This window comes from Eretmochelys imbricata, chromosome 5, assembly GCF_965152235.1.
Source record: "Eretmochelys imbricata isolate rEreImb1 chromosome 5, rEreImb1.hap1, whole genome shotgun sequence".
In the NCBI taxonomy this organism is placed as follows: Eukaryota; Metazoa; Chordata; order Testudines; family Cheloniidae; genus Eretmochelys; species Eretmochelys imbricata.
The window spans coordinates 55,843,465-55,861,745 of NC_135576.1; the positions used below are offsets into that span (position 1 = coordinate 55,843,465).

Here is an 18,281-nt window from a genome sequence, read left to right on the forward strand (position 1 = left end):
TGCAGTAGACTCATAGAATATTAGGGTTGGAAGGGACCTCAGGAGGACCTGCTCCAAGCAGGACCAATCCCCAATGTTTGCCCCAGAGCCCTAAATGACCCCCTCAAGGATTGAACTTGCAACCCTGGGTTTAGCAGGCCAATACTCAAACCACTGAGCTGTCCGTCTCCCTTAAGGGCTAGGTGTGTCCTCTACTTTGACGTTGCAGCCCAAGGGCCAAAAATCATTATGCTTCAGGTAGCTCCAGCTCTTGGTTTTCCCCCACGCGCGGTCCCTGCAAGGCTCCAGGTGAATCCAGCTTTTACCTTGCTCCCTGTCTCAGAGCCGGCAGGAGCCACAGGGGCGCGCCCCCGTGCGCGCGCTCAGCCTGCCCCCCACCCCCGCGGACGGTCCTGGCGCGCATGCGCACTGCGAAGGGAGCCGCTCGCCTGTCTCCCTGCCTTCCCCGCCCAGGCTGGCCCGTGCCCGTTCCGAAGCTGCGCTCGGGCGGGCGGGGTGAGTCTCCGCGGGAGCCGCTCCCCTGCCGGGCGCAAGGGGATGAGGTAGCCGCGCCGTGGCCCTGCCGCGCTGCCCTGAATCCAGCCCCCGCCCAGCCGGGTATTGTTCGCAGCAGCCGCCGCCGGGGAAGTTCGCTCGTCCCAGTCCCGGCTCCGCTCCCCGTTCCGGGGGGGGCGGGGGGTCTCTGCCCCTCGCTCGCCTCCTGCCCGGCGTGCGGAGGGGGCGAGGCTCACCATGATGGCGGCCGAGGCTGGAGGCGAGGAGGGCGGCTCGGCGAGCGCCGCTGGGGAGCCGGGGCACTGCCCTACCCTGTGCCGGGCCAAGGGGCCGCAGGGCTCCGGCGCGGGTAGCCTGGGCGCCGGTCCACCTTTGTGCCCGGCGCTGGGACTCCTGGCGCTGGGCTCGGGGCCTGCTCCTCCGGCGGCGGGAGGCGGCGCGGTGGCCGCCGGGCTGGAGCAGGAGGTGCCCAGGGGGGCGCTTGCCCCGCAGGAACCCGGCCCCGCAGGAGGGCCGGCCGCTGAGGGCTTCCCGCCGCTGCCGCCCCCGCCCCTGCCGCTGGTAGGGGGGCTGGGCACCGTGGATGAAGGAGACTCGCTGGACGGGCCGGAGTACGAAGAGGAGGAGGTGGCCATCCCGCTCACCGCGCCCCCGACTAACCAGTGAGTAACTGCCCCCTCCGCTCCTGGCCGCCCCGCTTGCTGCCCCTCCGAGGGGGACAGGAGCCGGCTCTGCGGCGACTCAACCCCCCCACCCCCCTTCCCAGTGGAAAGTGTGTGTCAAACTCCGGCCAGGCCCTGAAAGTTTTGCACCCGCCCCCGGGATCCTGTTTAAATAGGCTCAGTCAGTTGCTTGCATGGAAAGGGCTGAAGTATTGGCACTGAGGGCTGCTGGAATCGGTGTTTCCAGATGGAGTGGATCCTCAGCCTGGACAGCGGCTCACTTGTATGGACGCACATAAGAACGGCCATACTGGGTCAGACTAATGGTCTATCTAGCCCAGTGTCCTGTCTTCTGACAACAGCCAATGCCAGGTGGTTCAGAGGGAGTGAACGGAACAGGTCACTTGTGGTGATCCATCCCCTGTCGTCCAGTCCTAGCATCTGACAGTCTAAGGTTTAGAGACACCCAGAGCATTGGAAAGTCTGAAACGCTCCTGTGCTCCCCAAGTAGAGTTGGATGCCAGCCTGTGTCTTGTCTGTCACCCCCCCTGCTAAGTTACATATTACTGCTCATACTGTGTTTATGTATACGTTTTGAGGGTAAGTTGTGTGCCTTGCTGTTTCCATTTTGTTCAAGTAGCCTAGAACTATAAGGGTATGAAATCTGTGGGTTTTAGAGTCTCATGTTTAAAATGATCAAAGAAATCCTCCAGAAGGCTAGAAAAAACAGTATGGCAAACACTCAACTAGATATTTGATTTAGTCTTCTGGGTTTTCAGTACTAATTGCAGTACTGTGAATCTTCACAAATGGTAAATAGTGCCACAAAAGGAATGGAAAGCTCAGATCATTATTAAGCTAGCCCTTAAGAAGCTTTGTCAATTTTGGGGAGCACGTTATCCATTTTCAGACTCTTTCAAAATGTAGTAGTAAGTAGTCATTGTGAGAATATAGATATATACAGTGTAACCATTTTACGATTTTTTGGTAGGAAAATTAAGCAATCCTTAGTCTTTCTGAAATATAAGAAAACCTTTCATATGCATGCTGCGTGGAACTACACACAAAAATTTATAGATTGTACCTTTTTAAAGTTGATATAATTAAATGTCTTAGCATTTTAAAGTATTGGTATTTATTTTTCATAAACAATAAATTTAATAGCATGACTTTCAGCTGACTTTAAAGGCTTTTGTGTTTAATTGGATTTTTTGAAAAGTAATGGGAATTGAGTAACAGCAATAGTCGGTGTTTACAGTAAGATTTCACTGTGCTTGTCTTTCCATTAGCTCAGAAAGGATTCCTGTAGTGTTGATAGTATTAAGGGAAATCTTACACCTGTTATCCAGGAAAATTGTTGTGTTTTATATGTATTATGTTATCTGATTCTTGAATGCATATCATTAGTGAGCAGCATTTGTGTGTACAATTAGTGATGACTCTAAATGCAAGAAATCGGGAGGTACTAATAGCCCACTTATAAGGTGTCTAAATGTTTACATAAAGCAATTTCAAGGTTTATATTAGGACAGACAATTACACTGAAGTGTGTCTATTGTCCCAGAAACAAAATTGTTTGACATGTTTTAGGTTGGTATTTAGGAATCAAGCATTAACTAAGTTAAGGTGAATTTTTATATTTTGGATAAATTAGAGCTAAAGGTGTAAAAGTAGTATTTCAATTTACAATGAAAAATATTCAGATTATTGCTGATAATGTTTATCCAAGAGTGTGCTAATGTAGTCTTGACAGTTTGTCAGATGAAAGTGTTGTGTTCATTTGCACTTTCTACAACATTTATCATTCTTGAGTTTAACTTAAAATTCTTCTTGCCTTCTTCTGTGCATGTGAATTTAGGGCTTTCAGAAGCTTCCTCTATTTCCTACTTCCCCACAGTCATTTACCCATTTCACTGCTGAAAAGATGCAAAAGCTGCCTCTTGTTTTGTGTGTATAAAGATAAAATGAAATTTGCATAGCTATAAAATATACCTTATCCTAGCTTTCTGTACTTCTGGCTGACACTAAATGAGTTTTTAAATAAAGTAAATAAAATAGACTCTCATATACTTCTGTGAAGGTTCTTGTTTAGTATCAGTACAGGAGAAAAAAATCTTTTGCATTCTGTAATGTCTCAGATATCAGAGACCGTTAAAGATCCCCCATGAATTCTAGTTTCTTTTTCCAGGGTTCAGGACAATAATGGCATAAGGCGTAGCCATTGTACAAGAATGAGGGTATAGAGTTTAATATAAAACATGTTTTTTAACCTTATCAGTCTTTCCAATGATTTATTTATTGATTGATTGTAACAGTTCCTGAAGATCAGGGCCTCATTATTCTAAGAATTGTAAAAACACATAGTAAGAGACAGTCCTGGCCACAAAGAGATTTTTAAAAAAATCTAAATTGAACACACAAAGGGTGAGAAGGGAAATGAAGGCACAGAGAGGTGAAATGACTTGTCCAATCAGGGTCACACAGTAAGTTACTGGTAGATGGAGAACCCAGACTTCTGACTCCCAGTTCATTGCCCTGTCTGCTAGACAATACTGCCTCTCTTCGGCTGTAAACATATTTCTCAAATGGCAGTATAGGCAGATATCTTGAAAGTGCCTATTGTTTTTGGAATGATTGTGTTAGGGGATTGGGTGGCTATTTAGAGCTATGAATAATCACTAATCTAAAATAAATTTCATTGTGACTGCCAACACTTTATTAAATGTAACCAATTTCTACAATTCTGTCGCAGCACATGATAAATTTGCCGGCATGACAGCAATTACTAATTCTAACATGCTCTCTAGTCTACAGCAAAGCAGTAACTTTATAGATGTATCCTTTTCAAAGACTAAGAAGGCTCCAATCTTGCAAACACTTATGTATGTACTGAACTTTACTTGCATTAGTAAGTGGGACTACTCACATGATTAAAGTTAAGCATATGCATAAGACTGTGCTGGATCATGGCTCAATTGTATAGGTGGGTGTTTTCCTTTTAATGTCTAGAAATTCTTTAATGTACTCTTCAAATATTGTAAAATCTCATTTTTATATTCCTTATAAGCATGAAATTAGACCACCAATTGGAAATTTAGTTAATTTCAGAAGTTGTTTCAGGGAACTAACTACACCTGCCTCTGTCTACTTGTTTGGTTTTATTTTTACTTTAGAATTCCTTTTCTGTATTTTAATTTTTTTTTCTCCTCTTGATGTGAAAGACCCAAACAAATGGGAAATTATGTGATTGTACAGGAAAAAACAGTGACACAGAATTTACACAAAGTAAACAGACTGAGGAAAACTTACCCATTTCCAATCTTTGTTATAGTAATTTTAGGTGTGGAAGTTGACAGTACTTTGTATCCTTTTAGTTTTATCCCCTTCCCAGCACCATCACCACCCATTTTTATAGAGTGCAAACAAAAGTGCCTTTGTATTGCTGATAACAATCAATAAATTATATGACTTGACCACTTATGAGGCTAGGATTTAATATGTGCTCCTAAGGGCTGTTTCTTCTTTAGCAGTATATTGTAAGACTCTGAGTAAATAATGTCTTCAATATTAATTGATCTCTCAAAGTGTAACTTATAAGAAACAAAATAAGGATTAATATTCTATATCAGTTTGAAACAATAAAGCAGGTCTAATAAGAGGTCTAAATTACAGGTTTAATTACTGTTCCTTTAGACCTAAGTTAAACGTTAACCGCTTAAAACATGATTACAATTTTAAAAACAAAGTTATTCTAATATTCCACTAGTTTAAAGACACTGCAAACTCCACCCTTTCCCACTTTCCACTAGTTAATTCATCCATTTTATAGGGGGAGCATGTTGTGGTTTGTTCATGTTCAGTAAATGTAACCTTTTCATTCTTTTAATAATAAAATATTTTACATATGTATCAAAGGTCGGGGGTGTTTCTTGTTACTACTAGTGATGGTCTTGGTGATGGTTACTCTTGGGTCTGGAGTAGGAGGCAGTATATTTTATGTAACAATAGCCACTAGTAGTGGCTTCTGCACTTCTACAAGCATCCTGGTTGAGGGCTGAATTAAATGGGTGGAGTTAGCAACCTGGTATCCAAGCATTACTGGAAAAGATGCGACAGACCTTGTTTGGGGAACTGCTGATATACAACCTTCTTTGCTAGCCTTGAAGGTTATTGAACCTTACAGCGATTCTACTTTGAATAATATCTTTCTATGCAACCATTGTTTGGCTTCATATATTTATAATTTCCATATAACTTTTTCTCATGTTACCAGTATAAAGATACATCTTCCAACTCCTAGTCGGGAAAACTAAAGCTGGAATCTAAAAGTCAATTCTATTCTTCCTCGTTTGTATATTGTCACCAGTAATAAAGCTGCTGCACTAAAAATTGCATTGTGGACATTGCAGCTCTGGTGGAGACTCAGGCTCTCCACCCAAGCTCAGTCCAAGGGCGTCAGGTGGGCTTGAAATCCTGAGCTGCCATCCCAGCTGCAACATCCACATTGCTATTTGTAGTGTGCTAGCTTGAGCCCAGTTAGCACAAGTCTGTCCATCTGCGCTCAGAAGCTCGCTTCCAGCAGCAGTGTAGACATACAGGTCTTTATAAGTGTACTAGTCACGTGGAAACTAATGCAAAGGAAGATAGGGGTAAGGCAGTGAAGCATGGAAAAGCTCTGCACTTCTTACTAGGATGCCTTAAATGTACTCTTCTGAGAGAAGGTGTGTTGCTCTTGGTTAGCTAGCACCTAATAAAGTTGGAGCTTCCTCTACCCAGTACCAGCTGTTGGGGAAAAAGGGGGAATGTTTCTCTTTCTTACCTCTACTTTTCTGGACATTGGGAAAAGAGGGAGGGGAAGAGAAGGATTTTCTATTTTATTTTTACCCCCAAATTCTCTTCCTCCAAAAAGCTGAGACCTTGTCTCTGCTACAGGTTACTTTGATATAACTTACATTGCTCGGGGTGTGAGTAATCCACAGCCCTGAGCGACATAAATTATTCCATCCTAAGCGCCAGTGTAAACAGTACTGTGTCAGGGAAGCTTCTCCCGCCAACAAGCTACTGCCTCTCATGCATCTCCACCACAAGTGCTAAAGTGGCTCAGCGAAATTGGTGCTGCTGTAAGTGCTGTAGTGTAGATGTAGCGTAGATGTAGCCTGAGTGAAATTCCTAAGAAATTGGGTCAATTTCTTGTCTTCATAAACTATTTGAACAGCAAGCATGAAACTGACCTGAGTGTTGTATCTTTCGCTGTTCTGCTGCAGAACTGGCAATAGCAAATACATACTCTGTTTTTTACTGCTGGGTAATGGGGATGAGATGTGTGAAAAAAGGAGTGCTTTCCTCACTTCCCTGGCCCTGTTGAAGCTGCTTCTAGAGTTGCTGCCTCCACCTCCTCCCGTCCCCCATCTCCCTTGAAAAGAAGCATTTCTAAAAGTTTTGAAGGAATGCTGTCTAGTCTGTTGCTTTCTGTAGCAGTTCTATTTAATTTACAAGAATTTGGTCAGTTTTACACTGGTATAGCAGTCATTCTTCTAAGTTTTACAGTGTTGATTTGGTGGCAGTAGCAGAAGTTGCAGTATTTCCCAAAGAAATTTTCACTTTTATATGGTACATTTTTTGAATAGCGATTATCAGAAGATGCTTGTGTTGAATTTGAAGAGAGAGCCAGCAGCTTCATAGAGTAAAGTTGCTTGTCATAAAATCGTGTTCAAAACATATCCCAAGCTGATATATCTTTACTGATATTTTTTGTTACCTGTTGAGACGAAATATTAAATAATAAAAGATGGTGAAGAAAACAGCTAAAACATGAGACTGTAGTGTGTGGGAGAATATTAAACAAAAAAAAGTGTAAGTGGAAGTGAAACATTATTATATCTGATGTTAGTGTGAAGTGTAGGTTTTATCAAATGAGTGTAATAAGTAACATCTACAAAATTCTATAGAACCTCCGTCTGTTTCAGCAGCAAGGGTGAGAAAAAAATACTGCACCGGAGAGAGAATGTGTGTGCAGTTCTACAGTAGAAGAATTGCTAGCATCCATACGTTTAAAAATTCTAGGACATAAAATCACCACCTTGGTAGTTAAATTTATGTATGCTGGAGAATTCAATGCAAGTCCCAGGAAATAGTCTTAATGTCATACATTATTTTTTCTGTATAGCAATAGAAATAAAAAGAAACAATAAATGATATAATTTGTCTCTTTTTAGTGTGTGAAGTTTCTTTTTCCTCTCTTTAGGAAATTAATGTGATAGACAGATAATACCTACAAATAAAGTTCTTCTTAGGTAGTGTATTTTGTCTTATCAAAACCTGATCCTGCAGTATAATGGAAAGAGAAGAAAACTTATTTGTAAAATTGTACATCTATGTGCTCAAGATTTTTAAGATTACATGTGAGTAAAGAACATGCTTTTGTATAGTAATTTAGTTATTCATAATTTTCTAAAATTGTCAATCTGGGTAGTTTTTTGGCCAGATTAACTGGGGCAGCATGAATATGGCCAGGTTTAATGATTTATAAATAATTACAAAGTAGAATGTTTGTGAAGATATTCTTTAAAATCATAGAAGATTAGGGTTGGAAGAGAGAGACCGCAGGAGGTCTTAGAATCCAAACCCCTGCTCAAAGTAGGACCAACACCAACTAATTCATCCCAGCCAGGGCTTTGTCAAGTCGGGCCTTAAAAACCTCTAAGGATGGAGATTCCACCACCTCCCTAGGTAACTCATTCCAGTGCTTCACCACGCTCCTAGTGAAATAGCATTTCCTAATATCCAACCTAGACCTCCCCCACTGCAACTTGGGACCATTGCGCCTTGTTCTGTCATCTGCCACTACTGAGAACAGCCGAACTCCATCCTCTTTGGAACCCCCCTTCAGGTAGTTGAAGGCTGCTATCAAATCCCCCCCTCCCCCCCAAACTCTTCTGCAGACTAAACAAGCCCAGTTCCTTCAACCTCTCCTTGTAAGTCATATGCCCAGCTCCCTGATCGTTTTCATTGCCCTCCACTGGTCTCTCTCCAATTTGTTCACATCCTTTCCGTAGTGAGGGGCCCAAAACTGGACACAATACTCCAGATGTGGCATCACCAGTGCTGAATAGAGGGGAATAATCACTTCCCTTGATCTGCTGGCAGTGCTCCTACTAATGCAGCCCAATATGCCATTAGCCTTCTTGGCAACAAGGGCACACTGTTGACTCATATCCAGCTTCTCATCCACTGTAATCCCCAGGTCCTTTTCTGCAAAGCTGCTGCTTAGCCAGTTGGTCCCCAGCCTATAGCGGTGCCTGGGATTCTTCCGTCCTAAGTGCAGGGCTCTGCACTTGTCCTTGTTGAACCTCATCAGATTTCTTTTGGCCCAATCTTCTAATTTGTCTAGGTCACTCTGGACCCTATCCCTATCCTCCAGCATATCTACCTCTCCCTCCAGCTTAGTGTCATCTGCGAACTTGCTGAGGGTGCAATCCATCCCATCATCCAGATCATTAATAAAGATGTTCAACATAATCGGCCCCAAGACCGACCCCTGGGGTACTGTGCTTGATATCAGCTGCCAACTAGATATCAGGCTGTTGATCACTACCCACCCCTTGACGCTGACAATCTAGCCAGTTTTCTATCCACCTTATAGACCATTCATCCAATCCAAACTTTAACTTGCTGGCAAGAATACTGTGGGACACCGCATCAAAAGCTTTGCTAAAGTCAAGATATATCACGTCCACTGCTTTCCACAGAGCCATTTAGTCCTCATTTTCTTTACTACAACAGAAATGTGGTCTTAATATATTCTTCATGTTCAAGACTATCTTGTCCAGCTGTTTTAAAAAAAAAAAGTGAAAGAAAGATAGGAAGTTAAATAATATGTAAAACTACAATTTTTTTTAAAGGATGAGGTACAAAATGTAAAAATGGAAGCTTCAAATCTAAAAACAAAAATAGAGCAGCATTTGAGGATGGGAAAAGTTCAAAGAACAATGTGCAGGTTTTTGGTTAAGGAACAAACATTTATTTAACACCAGAAGAGTGTCACTTGATCTAAACAGTAAATAGATAATTTAATTATGTGCTCTGTAGTTCTTTTTAAATACATATTTGTGAAGATCATTCATATATAACGCATAAGTCACAGCTGAATAAATTTGCCAGAGAATGGAATCTGTTGGTTATAGGTGAGAAGTCCAATGTATCATGCCTTTTCTCTTTACCTCGCTTCCTCCCAGTGAAAAAAGGACGCATTTTTCCACCAGGTACTCTTTCTTGGACCGATTAGTTAGTAATTGGCTTTATGCTCCAAAGCATGAGCATTTGTCTCAATTTTTATACAATCTCATGTGTTCTATATACATTTTTAATCCCTTCCATTGTAGGATATTTAGAAAAACAACTCTACAGAAAGGTACATTTCCTAAAGGATAACTTCAATTGCTGCTTCAAATTTGGGAAGTTTCTTAGGGCTTGTCTACACTTGCAAGTTTTATCACCAGAAACTGGCTTTTGGCGACAAAACAGCGATAGTGTACACGCTACAAGGTCACTTTTTTGGAAAAAAAACCCCTAGTTTTGGCAACAAAAAACATACACCCCTGCAAGAGACTTGTCTTTTCCCCTCCCTTTATTGTTGACAAACAGCCAGTGTAGACATCACAGCTTTTTAAAAAAATTTTATTGGCCTCCAGAAAGTATCCCACAATTCCCCTGCTGCCACTCTGGTCAGTAGTTAGAACTCTGCTGCCCTGCAGCCCACCCGACCCTCCCTGTTGCAAGCCCTGGGACTTCTAAATCTCATTTCCTGTTTACTGGCTTCCCAGAGGAGCTTCCCACCTGAGCATGGCTGGCTATTCCCCAAACATGCTCTCGCTTGGACCACCTCTGAGTTGTTGGATCTGATCAGTATATGGGGAAAGGAGTCTGTTCAGTCACAGGTGCGAGAGTGACCCGTAGGAATCGGGACACAAATGGGCAAATTTCTCGAGGCTTGTGTGAAAAGGGCTACAATCGGGACACGCAGCAGCGCAGAGTGAAGATAAAGGAGCTGAGGTAGGCGTACCATAAGGTGCAAGGTGAATCTTCACTTTAGTGGTGCACCTAAGACCTGCTGTTTCTATAAGGAGCTGAATGCTGTCCTCGGTGGTGACCCCACCTCCATCGCAGATTGCCCCGTGGATACTTTGCAGGCTGATGAAAGTGGGGGTAACCCTGAGGCTGAACTTGTGGATGAAGAAGTGAAGCTAGAAGAGGCTGTGGTGCTCCCAGCACGGTCGCCTGGTGGGGTATGCAGCCAGGAACTTTTCTCAACTCCAGAAGTGCTCAGCAGGAAGCAGATAAGACTCCAGGTAAGTTGCTGTGGCTTCTGTAGGGAAGCAGAAAGTGGAAGGCAGGTAGTGTGTAGCTAATCTGCATGGCCAAGCAGGATGTCGATGGACATCGAGACCTGCAGGGAATCCTCCAGAGAGAGGCTCTGGAAAGTTTCCAAGAGGTACTTGTTAATCCTCAGCCGCAGATTCCAAGGGACTGTAGACTTGTTAGGTCCCCCATTGTAGGAAACTGTACCATGCCATTTAGCAATCACTGGAGCTGGGATCAAAGCGGCACATAGCTGAGCTGCATATAGACTGGGGTGAAAGCCGCAAGCATTCAGAAGCTGAACCCTGGTTTCCCTAGTCAGCCTCATCAGTGAGATGTCAGTTAGCAGGTTGGCTGCCTGTGAAAAATTGTGGGATAATTTTATAATTAATTCCCTGCAGAGTTCCCCTGCAATCTGAGACCTTTTTGTCCATACGCACAACCACCTTCCCCCCACTCCCAAAACTCACCATTATTGGGGTGCTCGCGGAGCTGTGTGCCTGCCTAGAGTCTCAGAAAGTGATTTCTACTAGCAAAATACCCTTTTTACTAAAATGTTTATTTGTTGGAATGTAACAATCCCTCTTCTTTTCAGCACAGACCTTGAAGAACACATCACGCACCTGTGCGGACTGGCTCTGACAGATAAGAAAAAATCCTAGGCGCGGCAAAGAGGAGATGTTCCGCGAAGTGCTGCAGCGCGATGAGAGACAGACCAGGACACGGAAAGAGTGCTGGAAAGCCGAAAGGCAGGAGAGAAAAGAGAGTGCTGCTTTTGCTAGGCAAGCAACAGAGCGGATTATAAAAGTTATGGAGGATCGGACAGAGATGCTCAACTCTGCAGACTGATACAGCTGCAGACTAAGCAGATATGAGTTCGAGTGCTTCTGCAGGAGATGCACAGTTCTTTCCCAGCCCCACCCCCCTCTATGCCCACACATTCCTTTTCACTCTACAACACTCCTGAGTTTCCCCATCACTCCACCCCCTCTCGCAGCTTTCACAATGATAGCTGGAGCTACGCACAGTTGTGAGGTTTTACCCCTTTTAACAATAAATAAAGGCTAAGTTATTTAATGCTACAGCGTTTTTATTCTGTGTTCTACAAAAGCGTATAGCAATCAATTCACTCTCGGGTACAGGCTTCGAAAGCATTGTATTGCACCGATCTTGGGCCCCAAAATTGTACATAGATGTAACAGGGAAGCAACTCCCAAGCAGACATGTGTTACTATCACTCATTGTCAAAGTGGTTCCTCAAAACCTCTCTGATGTTAATATCAGCCCTCTGGGCTCCTCTGACAGCCCTAGCATCTGGCGGTTCAAACTGTGCAGCCAAGCGCTCTGCCTCAGTACTCTACACCTGAGCAAACATTTCAGTCTTAGATTCACACAGATTATGCAGAGTGCAGCACGTGGCTATGACCCTGGGAATATTATCCTCGATAAGGTCTAGCCTGCCATTGAGACACCTCCAGTGAGTTTTCAGATGGCCAAAGGCACATTTGACTACCATGCAGCACCTGTTCAGCCTGTTGTTAAAACGCTCCTTGCTGACGTCCAGGTGCCCTGTGTAAGGTTTCATGAGCCAGGGCCGTAAGGGGTAAACTGGGTATCCCAGGATTACTGTGGGCATTTCCACATCCCCTACTGTGCAAATGTGGTCTGGAAAGAAAGTCCCCACCTGCAGCTTTCTGTACAGGCCACTGTCATGCACCTTTCCAGACCAGGCTGCAATGATGTCCGTGAAACGCCCCCGGTGATCCACAAGCGCCTACAACACCATGGAGAAGTATCACTTCCCATTGATGTATTCAGAGGCAAGGTGGTCTGGTGCTAAAATTGGAATGCATGTGCCATCAATGGCACCGCCACAGTTAGAGAAACCCATCTCTGCAAAGCCATCCACTATGTCATGCACATTTCCCAGAGTCACAGTCCTGTGCAGCAAAGGATGCGATTTATTACTCTGCACACTTGGAGTAATACAGCTTCAACAGTGGACTTCCCACTCCAAATTGATTTGTGACTGACCGGTAGCAGTCTGGATTTGCCAGCTTCCACACAGCGATTGCGACACGCTTCTCTACTGGAAGGGTATCTCTCAATCTGGTGTCCTTACTTGCGCCACAGGTTGGGGGCCAGCTCAGCACATAGCTCCATGAAGGTTGCTTTACGCATCCTAAAGTTCTGTACCCACTGGTCGTCATCCCACACCTGTATGACAATGTGATCCCACCAATGAGTGCTTTTTTTCCCTAGCCCGAAAGTGATGCTCTACCATATGCAGTTGCTTTGTGAATGCACAAAGCACTGATAAGTTGCTGCCGTCCATATCACACTCAGGTGCCTGTGATTCATCCTCTGCTAACTTTGCGAGTAATTTTGCTGCCATGCGCGATGTCCTCAAGACAGCTAACAGTGCATGGGAGAAAGCGTGCGGGATCCATCCTCTCTCACTGCAGATGCTGGTGCGCACTACAAAAGAATGACAGTTGGAAAAACAGCGCGAAAGAAAGCCAGAGACCTTTGGAGGGCTGGGACACAAAGCGGTGCAAGACTGTACATTTTGTACATCCCAGCATTCCATTTCCGCATTCCCATTTCCGCTGCACTCCATTTCCTCATTCCCACAACATCTAGCGACGGATGGTGTCACCAGGCACTGTGGGATATATACCCACGATACATTGCTCTTGCTGTCGACAAAGGTGCCCCGAATGTGGACACGATCTGTTGACAGAGGGAGCAAATGTAGACACGCTTTGGCGAATTTGCTTTTGTCGATTTTTCTTTGTTGACATTAGTTTCATCGACAAAACTTGCCGGTGTAGACAAGCCCTTAAACTCTTGTAGTGTACTTTCCCCCTTTGGGTATGGGTACACTTCCTGTAGAAAATGAATCCAGCCACAAGTCCATCAGTGGCTAAGAAATCAAATTTCTTTCATCAGATTCCAAGGAAGGGCTTAGAGTTGTTACTCTTATCTTACCTTTTGCTCCTTCGTAGTTTCAGCAGCTTTTTTGAGACCTGGTCTACATACGGTTAGGGATATGTGTGGGTTGGGTTGGCTTTGTTTTGTTTTTGTAATCTACAGTAGAACCTCAGAGTTACAAACACCAGAGTTATGAACTAACTGGTCAACCACACACCTCATTTGGAACTGGAAATATGCAATCAGGTAGCAGCAGAGACCCCCCCCCCCCCCCCAAAAAAAAAATCGCAAATGCAGTTCAGTACTGTGTTAAAAGTAAACTACTAAACAAATAAAGGGAAAGTTTAAAAAAAATTTTTTTGACAAGGTAAGTAAACTTTCTGTGCTTGTTCCATTTAAAGTAAGGTGGTTAAAAGCACAATTTTTCTTCCGCATAGTAAAGTTTCAAAACTGTATTAAATCAATATTCAGTTGTAAACTTTTGAAAGAACACCCAGAATGTTTTGTTCAGAGTTATGAACGTTTCAGAATTACAAATACCTCAGGAATACAAATACCTCTGCCTGCCCTCCCTCCTTTCCTGCTGCCTTGTAGAGTGTGAGAGTTAACTCTTGAGGGCTCAGCCAATTGCTAGTTCATCGTTTAGCAGTAAGGCATTCCCTGGGAAATATCTCAGCTCCTGGAAAGCAGCAACCCTAGCTCCATGTGCTGCCTCCGCTCCACCCCAAGCCCCGGTTCTGCCACTCCGATTGGCTGAGAACCGCAGTCAATGGGAGCTGTGGGGATGATGCCTGCAGGAAGAGGCAGCACATGGAGGTAGGAGCTGCGGGAGGGGAGTTGCTGTTGCCCTTCTTGGAGCCCTCTCCCAGAGTAAGCATCGCCCTGCATCCGAGGCTGGAGTCCCCCCATACCCAGGCTCTCCTGGCGAGCCTTACTCCCCTGCACTCAGAACCTCCCAATGCGTCCCACTCCCCCTGCACCTGGACCACCCAGACGAGCCACGCTCACCTGGATTCCCACCCCACCAAGCCCCAACCAGTTGCACCTGGATCCCCACTCCACTGAGTCCCACGCCCCCAGCATCTTGACCCCCCACTGAGCCTCCCACACCCAGACCCCGCTGCTGAGCTCTATCCCCCCCATGCTGAGCCCCAACCACCTTCACGTGGACCCTCCTGCAGAGTCCCATTGCTATTGCACCCAAAACCTCCCAACAAGTCCCTGTGCATTCAGATCCCCCACTGAGGCGCCCGCACCCAGATTGCCCCACATGGAACTCTCTTAACCCATCCCTGGATCCCCCCACACTCAGCCTTTCCAAACTTAGATCCTGCCTTGCTGAGCCTGCCTGCTCACACCTGGTGCACCTGGCATGGAGGGGCAGGGCCCTGGGGTATTTCTGAGGCAGGCCTGGGTGCAGCCTCACCACTGAGTCCGTGTCCCGGGGGAAGCTGCAGAGTGATCTCCCATCTCTGTGCAGCCAGTGGCCTGTGCTCCACAATGCCAGGCTGGAGCCTCCACATTTATTTCACAAATAAAATTTGCAGAATTTTAAAATATTGTGCACAGAATTTTATTTTTTTTGGCACATCATGCCCTCAGGAATAGACCCGAGACTGCTCCAGCAGCGACCGGTGCACCTGTCCCGGGGGCTGCCCGAGCTGCTCAGGTGGCCCCTGGGCCAGGTGCACCAGCCACTGCAGAAGTCACAGAGGTCATGGAAAACCATGGAATCTGTGACAAAAATGGAGCCTTAGTTATGATACATTCTTGAATTACATGATCACATGCTGTTTTTTTTCCACAAGACCCCCTCCCTTATTCATGGGATGGATAGTGCTCATTGACTGTATGGACCCGTGCTTGCTTTATGCACACCATTGGAAACTTGCTCTGAAAATAGAATTATTAATTTCCTCATAAACTTTTGTATGGAGGTCATCATAATTGTACCTGAGTGCCGCGCAAACATTAATGGATTATTTTCACAACTCCACCAAGTCCCCTCCATCCCCTGACCAGCTTCAAATCCCAGTAGCGTTCTCTTCACTGCTCAGTCACCCCAATCTGTTCCCCTCCCCTCCGCCCCCTTCCTCCACACTGCTTGGGCACTAGCTAGGGGAGAATTGTCTGTCCTGTGCTTTCATTCTTCCTTCTCTCAGCTCTACTGGTACAGAAGCCCATAGCAATAATTGCAGGGAAAGTCCCACTCAGCCCCTGCATCCCTGGGATGGAGCGTTCCCAATGCAGTCAGACTCTTCCCTGCAGAACTTTAATAAGTCTCTACTAATCACATGCAAACTGCAGGTGGTTTTTTACAGCCAAATGTGGGTGTTTTTTGCGCAGAAAAGGAAAAGGACATCCCTGGCATAAAGCAACCTTCCCTGAAAAATTTCAAGCCCTTGCTCCAAAGCATGGAGGTGTCATGTATTTGCCCCGGGGTGGTCCACCAAGGGCACACACTTTAGCTTTCTGCTTCCTAACAGTGGCTCACTCCCTCCTGACCAGGGATTTCAAGGTTACGAGTTCATCTATCTTAAATCTAGAACCAGAACAGAACCTGGGCAGATGAGAAATTCCTCTGTACAGCTCAGGCCTTTGATCTTGGCATTGGCGTAATAAGAAATCAACGGACAATAACTCTCTCCTCAGGGCGTAGCTTCAAAAGGTTGGGTTTTTGCATAACAAGAGTTGGTGAATTTGCATTAACAGCTCCCTAAGTGGATTTCCTGGTGTGTGACACTTAGGATGTGTCTACACTACAATGTGAGCTTGGGCTGAAACTCAGTCTCAAGCCCAAACCCTGCTTCCATCTATGCAGAAATCTATCTGACTCAAGTCAGTAAGCCCGCTGGACTCGGGTCATAGGACCTTGCAAGGGGAGTGGATCCAAGTCCCTATGGGACTCCAGTCATTCAGGTCCACCGTGCATTGTTTTGCAGTGTGGACACAGCTGGGGCCCAGGTCCCCAGACTAGTGTTCTGACAGTCTGCCAGTGCTGTCCCACAATCCCATGGGCCAGCGTATCTATCCTTTCATTTCAAGACTAGTCAATTGACTCCCAGGAAACAACAAGCAACTTCCTGATTCAAGTGCGGATGCTTGGCATTTAACCCTTCTATTTGAGCTGCAAGCTTAGAGTAAAATTTTACTATCTTGTATTAGCTATGGCCACCAACAAGACGTCCTTTACCAAGATCGCTGCTACCAAGTCATGGGACCACAGTCCATTCTGGTAAGTCTCTAGTGTGACAAGAAGTTCGAATTCAATAAGAGTATCAGAAATAATCATGTGTACCAAGAAATAGCAGACAAGTTCATAGAGTTGGGGATTCAATGGACCGGTGACCAGTGCAGGGAACATAATAAGCATCTGAAGAGCGACTACTGGAAAGCCAGGTGATCCACACCTCTGGGAACTCCCTGTCATCCTTCCTCTTTTACAAAGACTTTGACTTGGAGCTGGGTACTATGACAAGCACTGAGCCCACAGTGGTTCACAATAGCCTAGTCAGCTAGGATGGCTACCTTCTGATCCCCAAATCTAGTATAGGATAGAAGGGGAGTCAGCAGGCACCAGATCACACTAGCAAAGTGACTCTGGTGCTCACACCGATCCTGAGGAGGCTTTGCTGCCAAAGCAGCTGCAGCATATTCTTAGAGGAGCTGTTTGACCCCCGGAAGAGCAGCCTGCCGTGGGACTGGCAGAAGAAACAAGAGACCGAAATAGCCCTGGAGCCTGGTAAGTGTTCTGGGTCCATGTTGTTAATATATGAAAGGGAGAGATTTCTGGTTTATGACCAAATCCCATTTTTATTGTAACAGTGTGTATCTGCTAATGGTGGAATCCATGCTAGTACTTTGGTGTCGACCCCCCCCCCCCCCGTGGAATTCAATATAGTGACTGGGAAGTGGAAATAACAACTAAACAAGCATATAATGTTTAATTTTTGGTAGATACTTGCAAAAAGGTGTGCTGGGGTGTTAAAAGTAAGGACTATATGTTGCCTCCCCTTGTAGTATGCCGAACCGGAGAAATAGGCCATGCTCAGTGTTACTAGCTGCTTATAAACAGTAAACTGTACTGGAGTGGTGGGGGAGGAGGAAATCAATGTTAGAAATAAGGCAGGTGGTTGTATGCAGTCCAGAAATATGTCTGGGGAGGAGGGACTGGCTATGTTCTTTGGGAGCCTGCATTATCATGTGTTTACATATAGTCAGTAGGTAGATATAGTCAGAGTCAGCTGTAGGAAGAATCCATGTGGATGTTAACACACTGTCCTGTTGATTCTGTCATGAATTTTGACTGACTTCTGCATGCAAACTTTTCCCACAGTAGGAACTTCAGATACATAATCACATCTTGAAGTAGGGTATATTTTCTGGGCCCTCCTCTGTAGGACCCCAGCCCACAACACCTGCAGGGTTGTTGCTCAGACCCTATACATTTGAAAACCTGTGTGGCAAAGACTGCTAGCTTGCCACCAGTAGCTTGGAATAGAATGTCCTTTTATCATTCAGGAACACCCAGGATTATGTTCTCCAGAATATGGAATGCTGAGATGCACACATCTCTTTTCTCACCTGCTACAATGGTTTTCAATTTTTAAACATAAAGCATTTTTGTAAATTTCAAATTACCAATGTGTGTGCACTCTTTTGACTGTACTTAACTTATGCCTGATGTACACTAGAAAATTAGGTCAGTTGAACTGCGTGAGTCAGATATGAAAAATCCACATCCCTGAGCGGTATTGTTAAGTCGACCTAAGTCCCAATGTAGACAGCACTATTTCAATGGAAGAATTGCTAGCTAATGCGTCTTGGGGAGGT

At 45.0% G+C, this 18,281-nt stretch overlaps 1 protein-coding gene across 4 annotated transcripts in view; it reads left to right on the top strand.

Annotated features, from left to right (window-relative positions):
* The first annotated feature begins 458 nt into the window (after positions 1–458).
* RASA1 (RAS p21 protein activator 1) overlaps positions 459–18,281 on the top strand; it is a 119,665-nt gene continuing 101,842 nt past the window's right edge. For 3 of the 4 annotated variants that reach the window (XM_077817161.1, XM_077817162.1, XM_077817164.1), the window contains exon 1: positions 459–1,157. In XM_077817161.1, the coding sequence (XP_077673287.1) occupies positions 733–1,157 (425 nt within the window). In that variant the 5' untranslated portion in view covers positions 459–732. Of the gene's footprint in view, positions 1,158–16,613; positions 16,684–18,281 lie in introns of all 4 variants that reach the window. The other variant, XM_077817163.1, reaches the window with a different exon arrangement.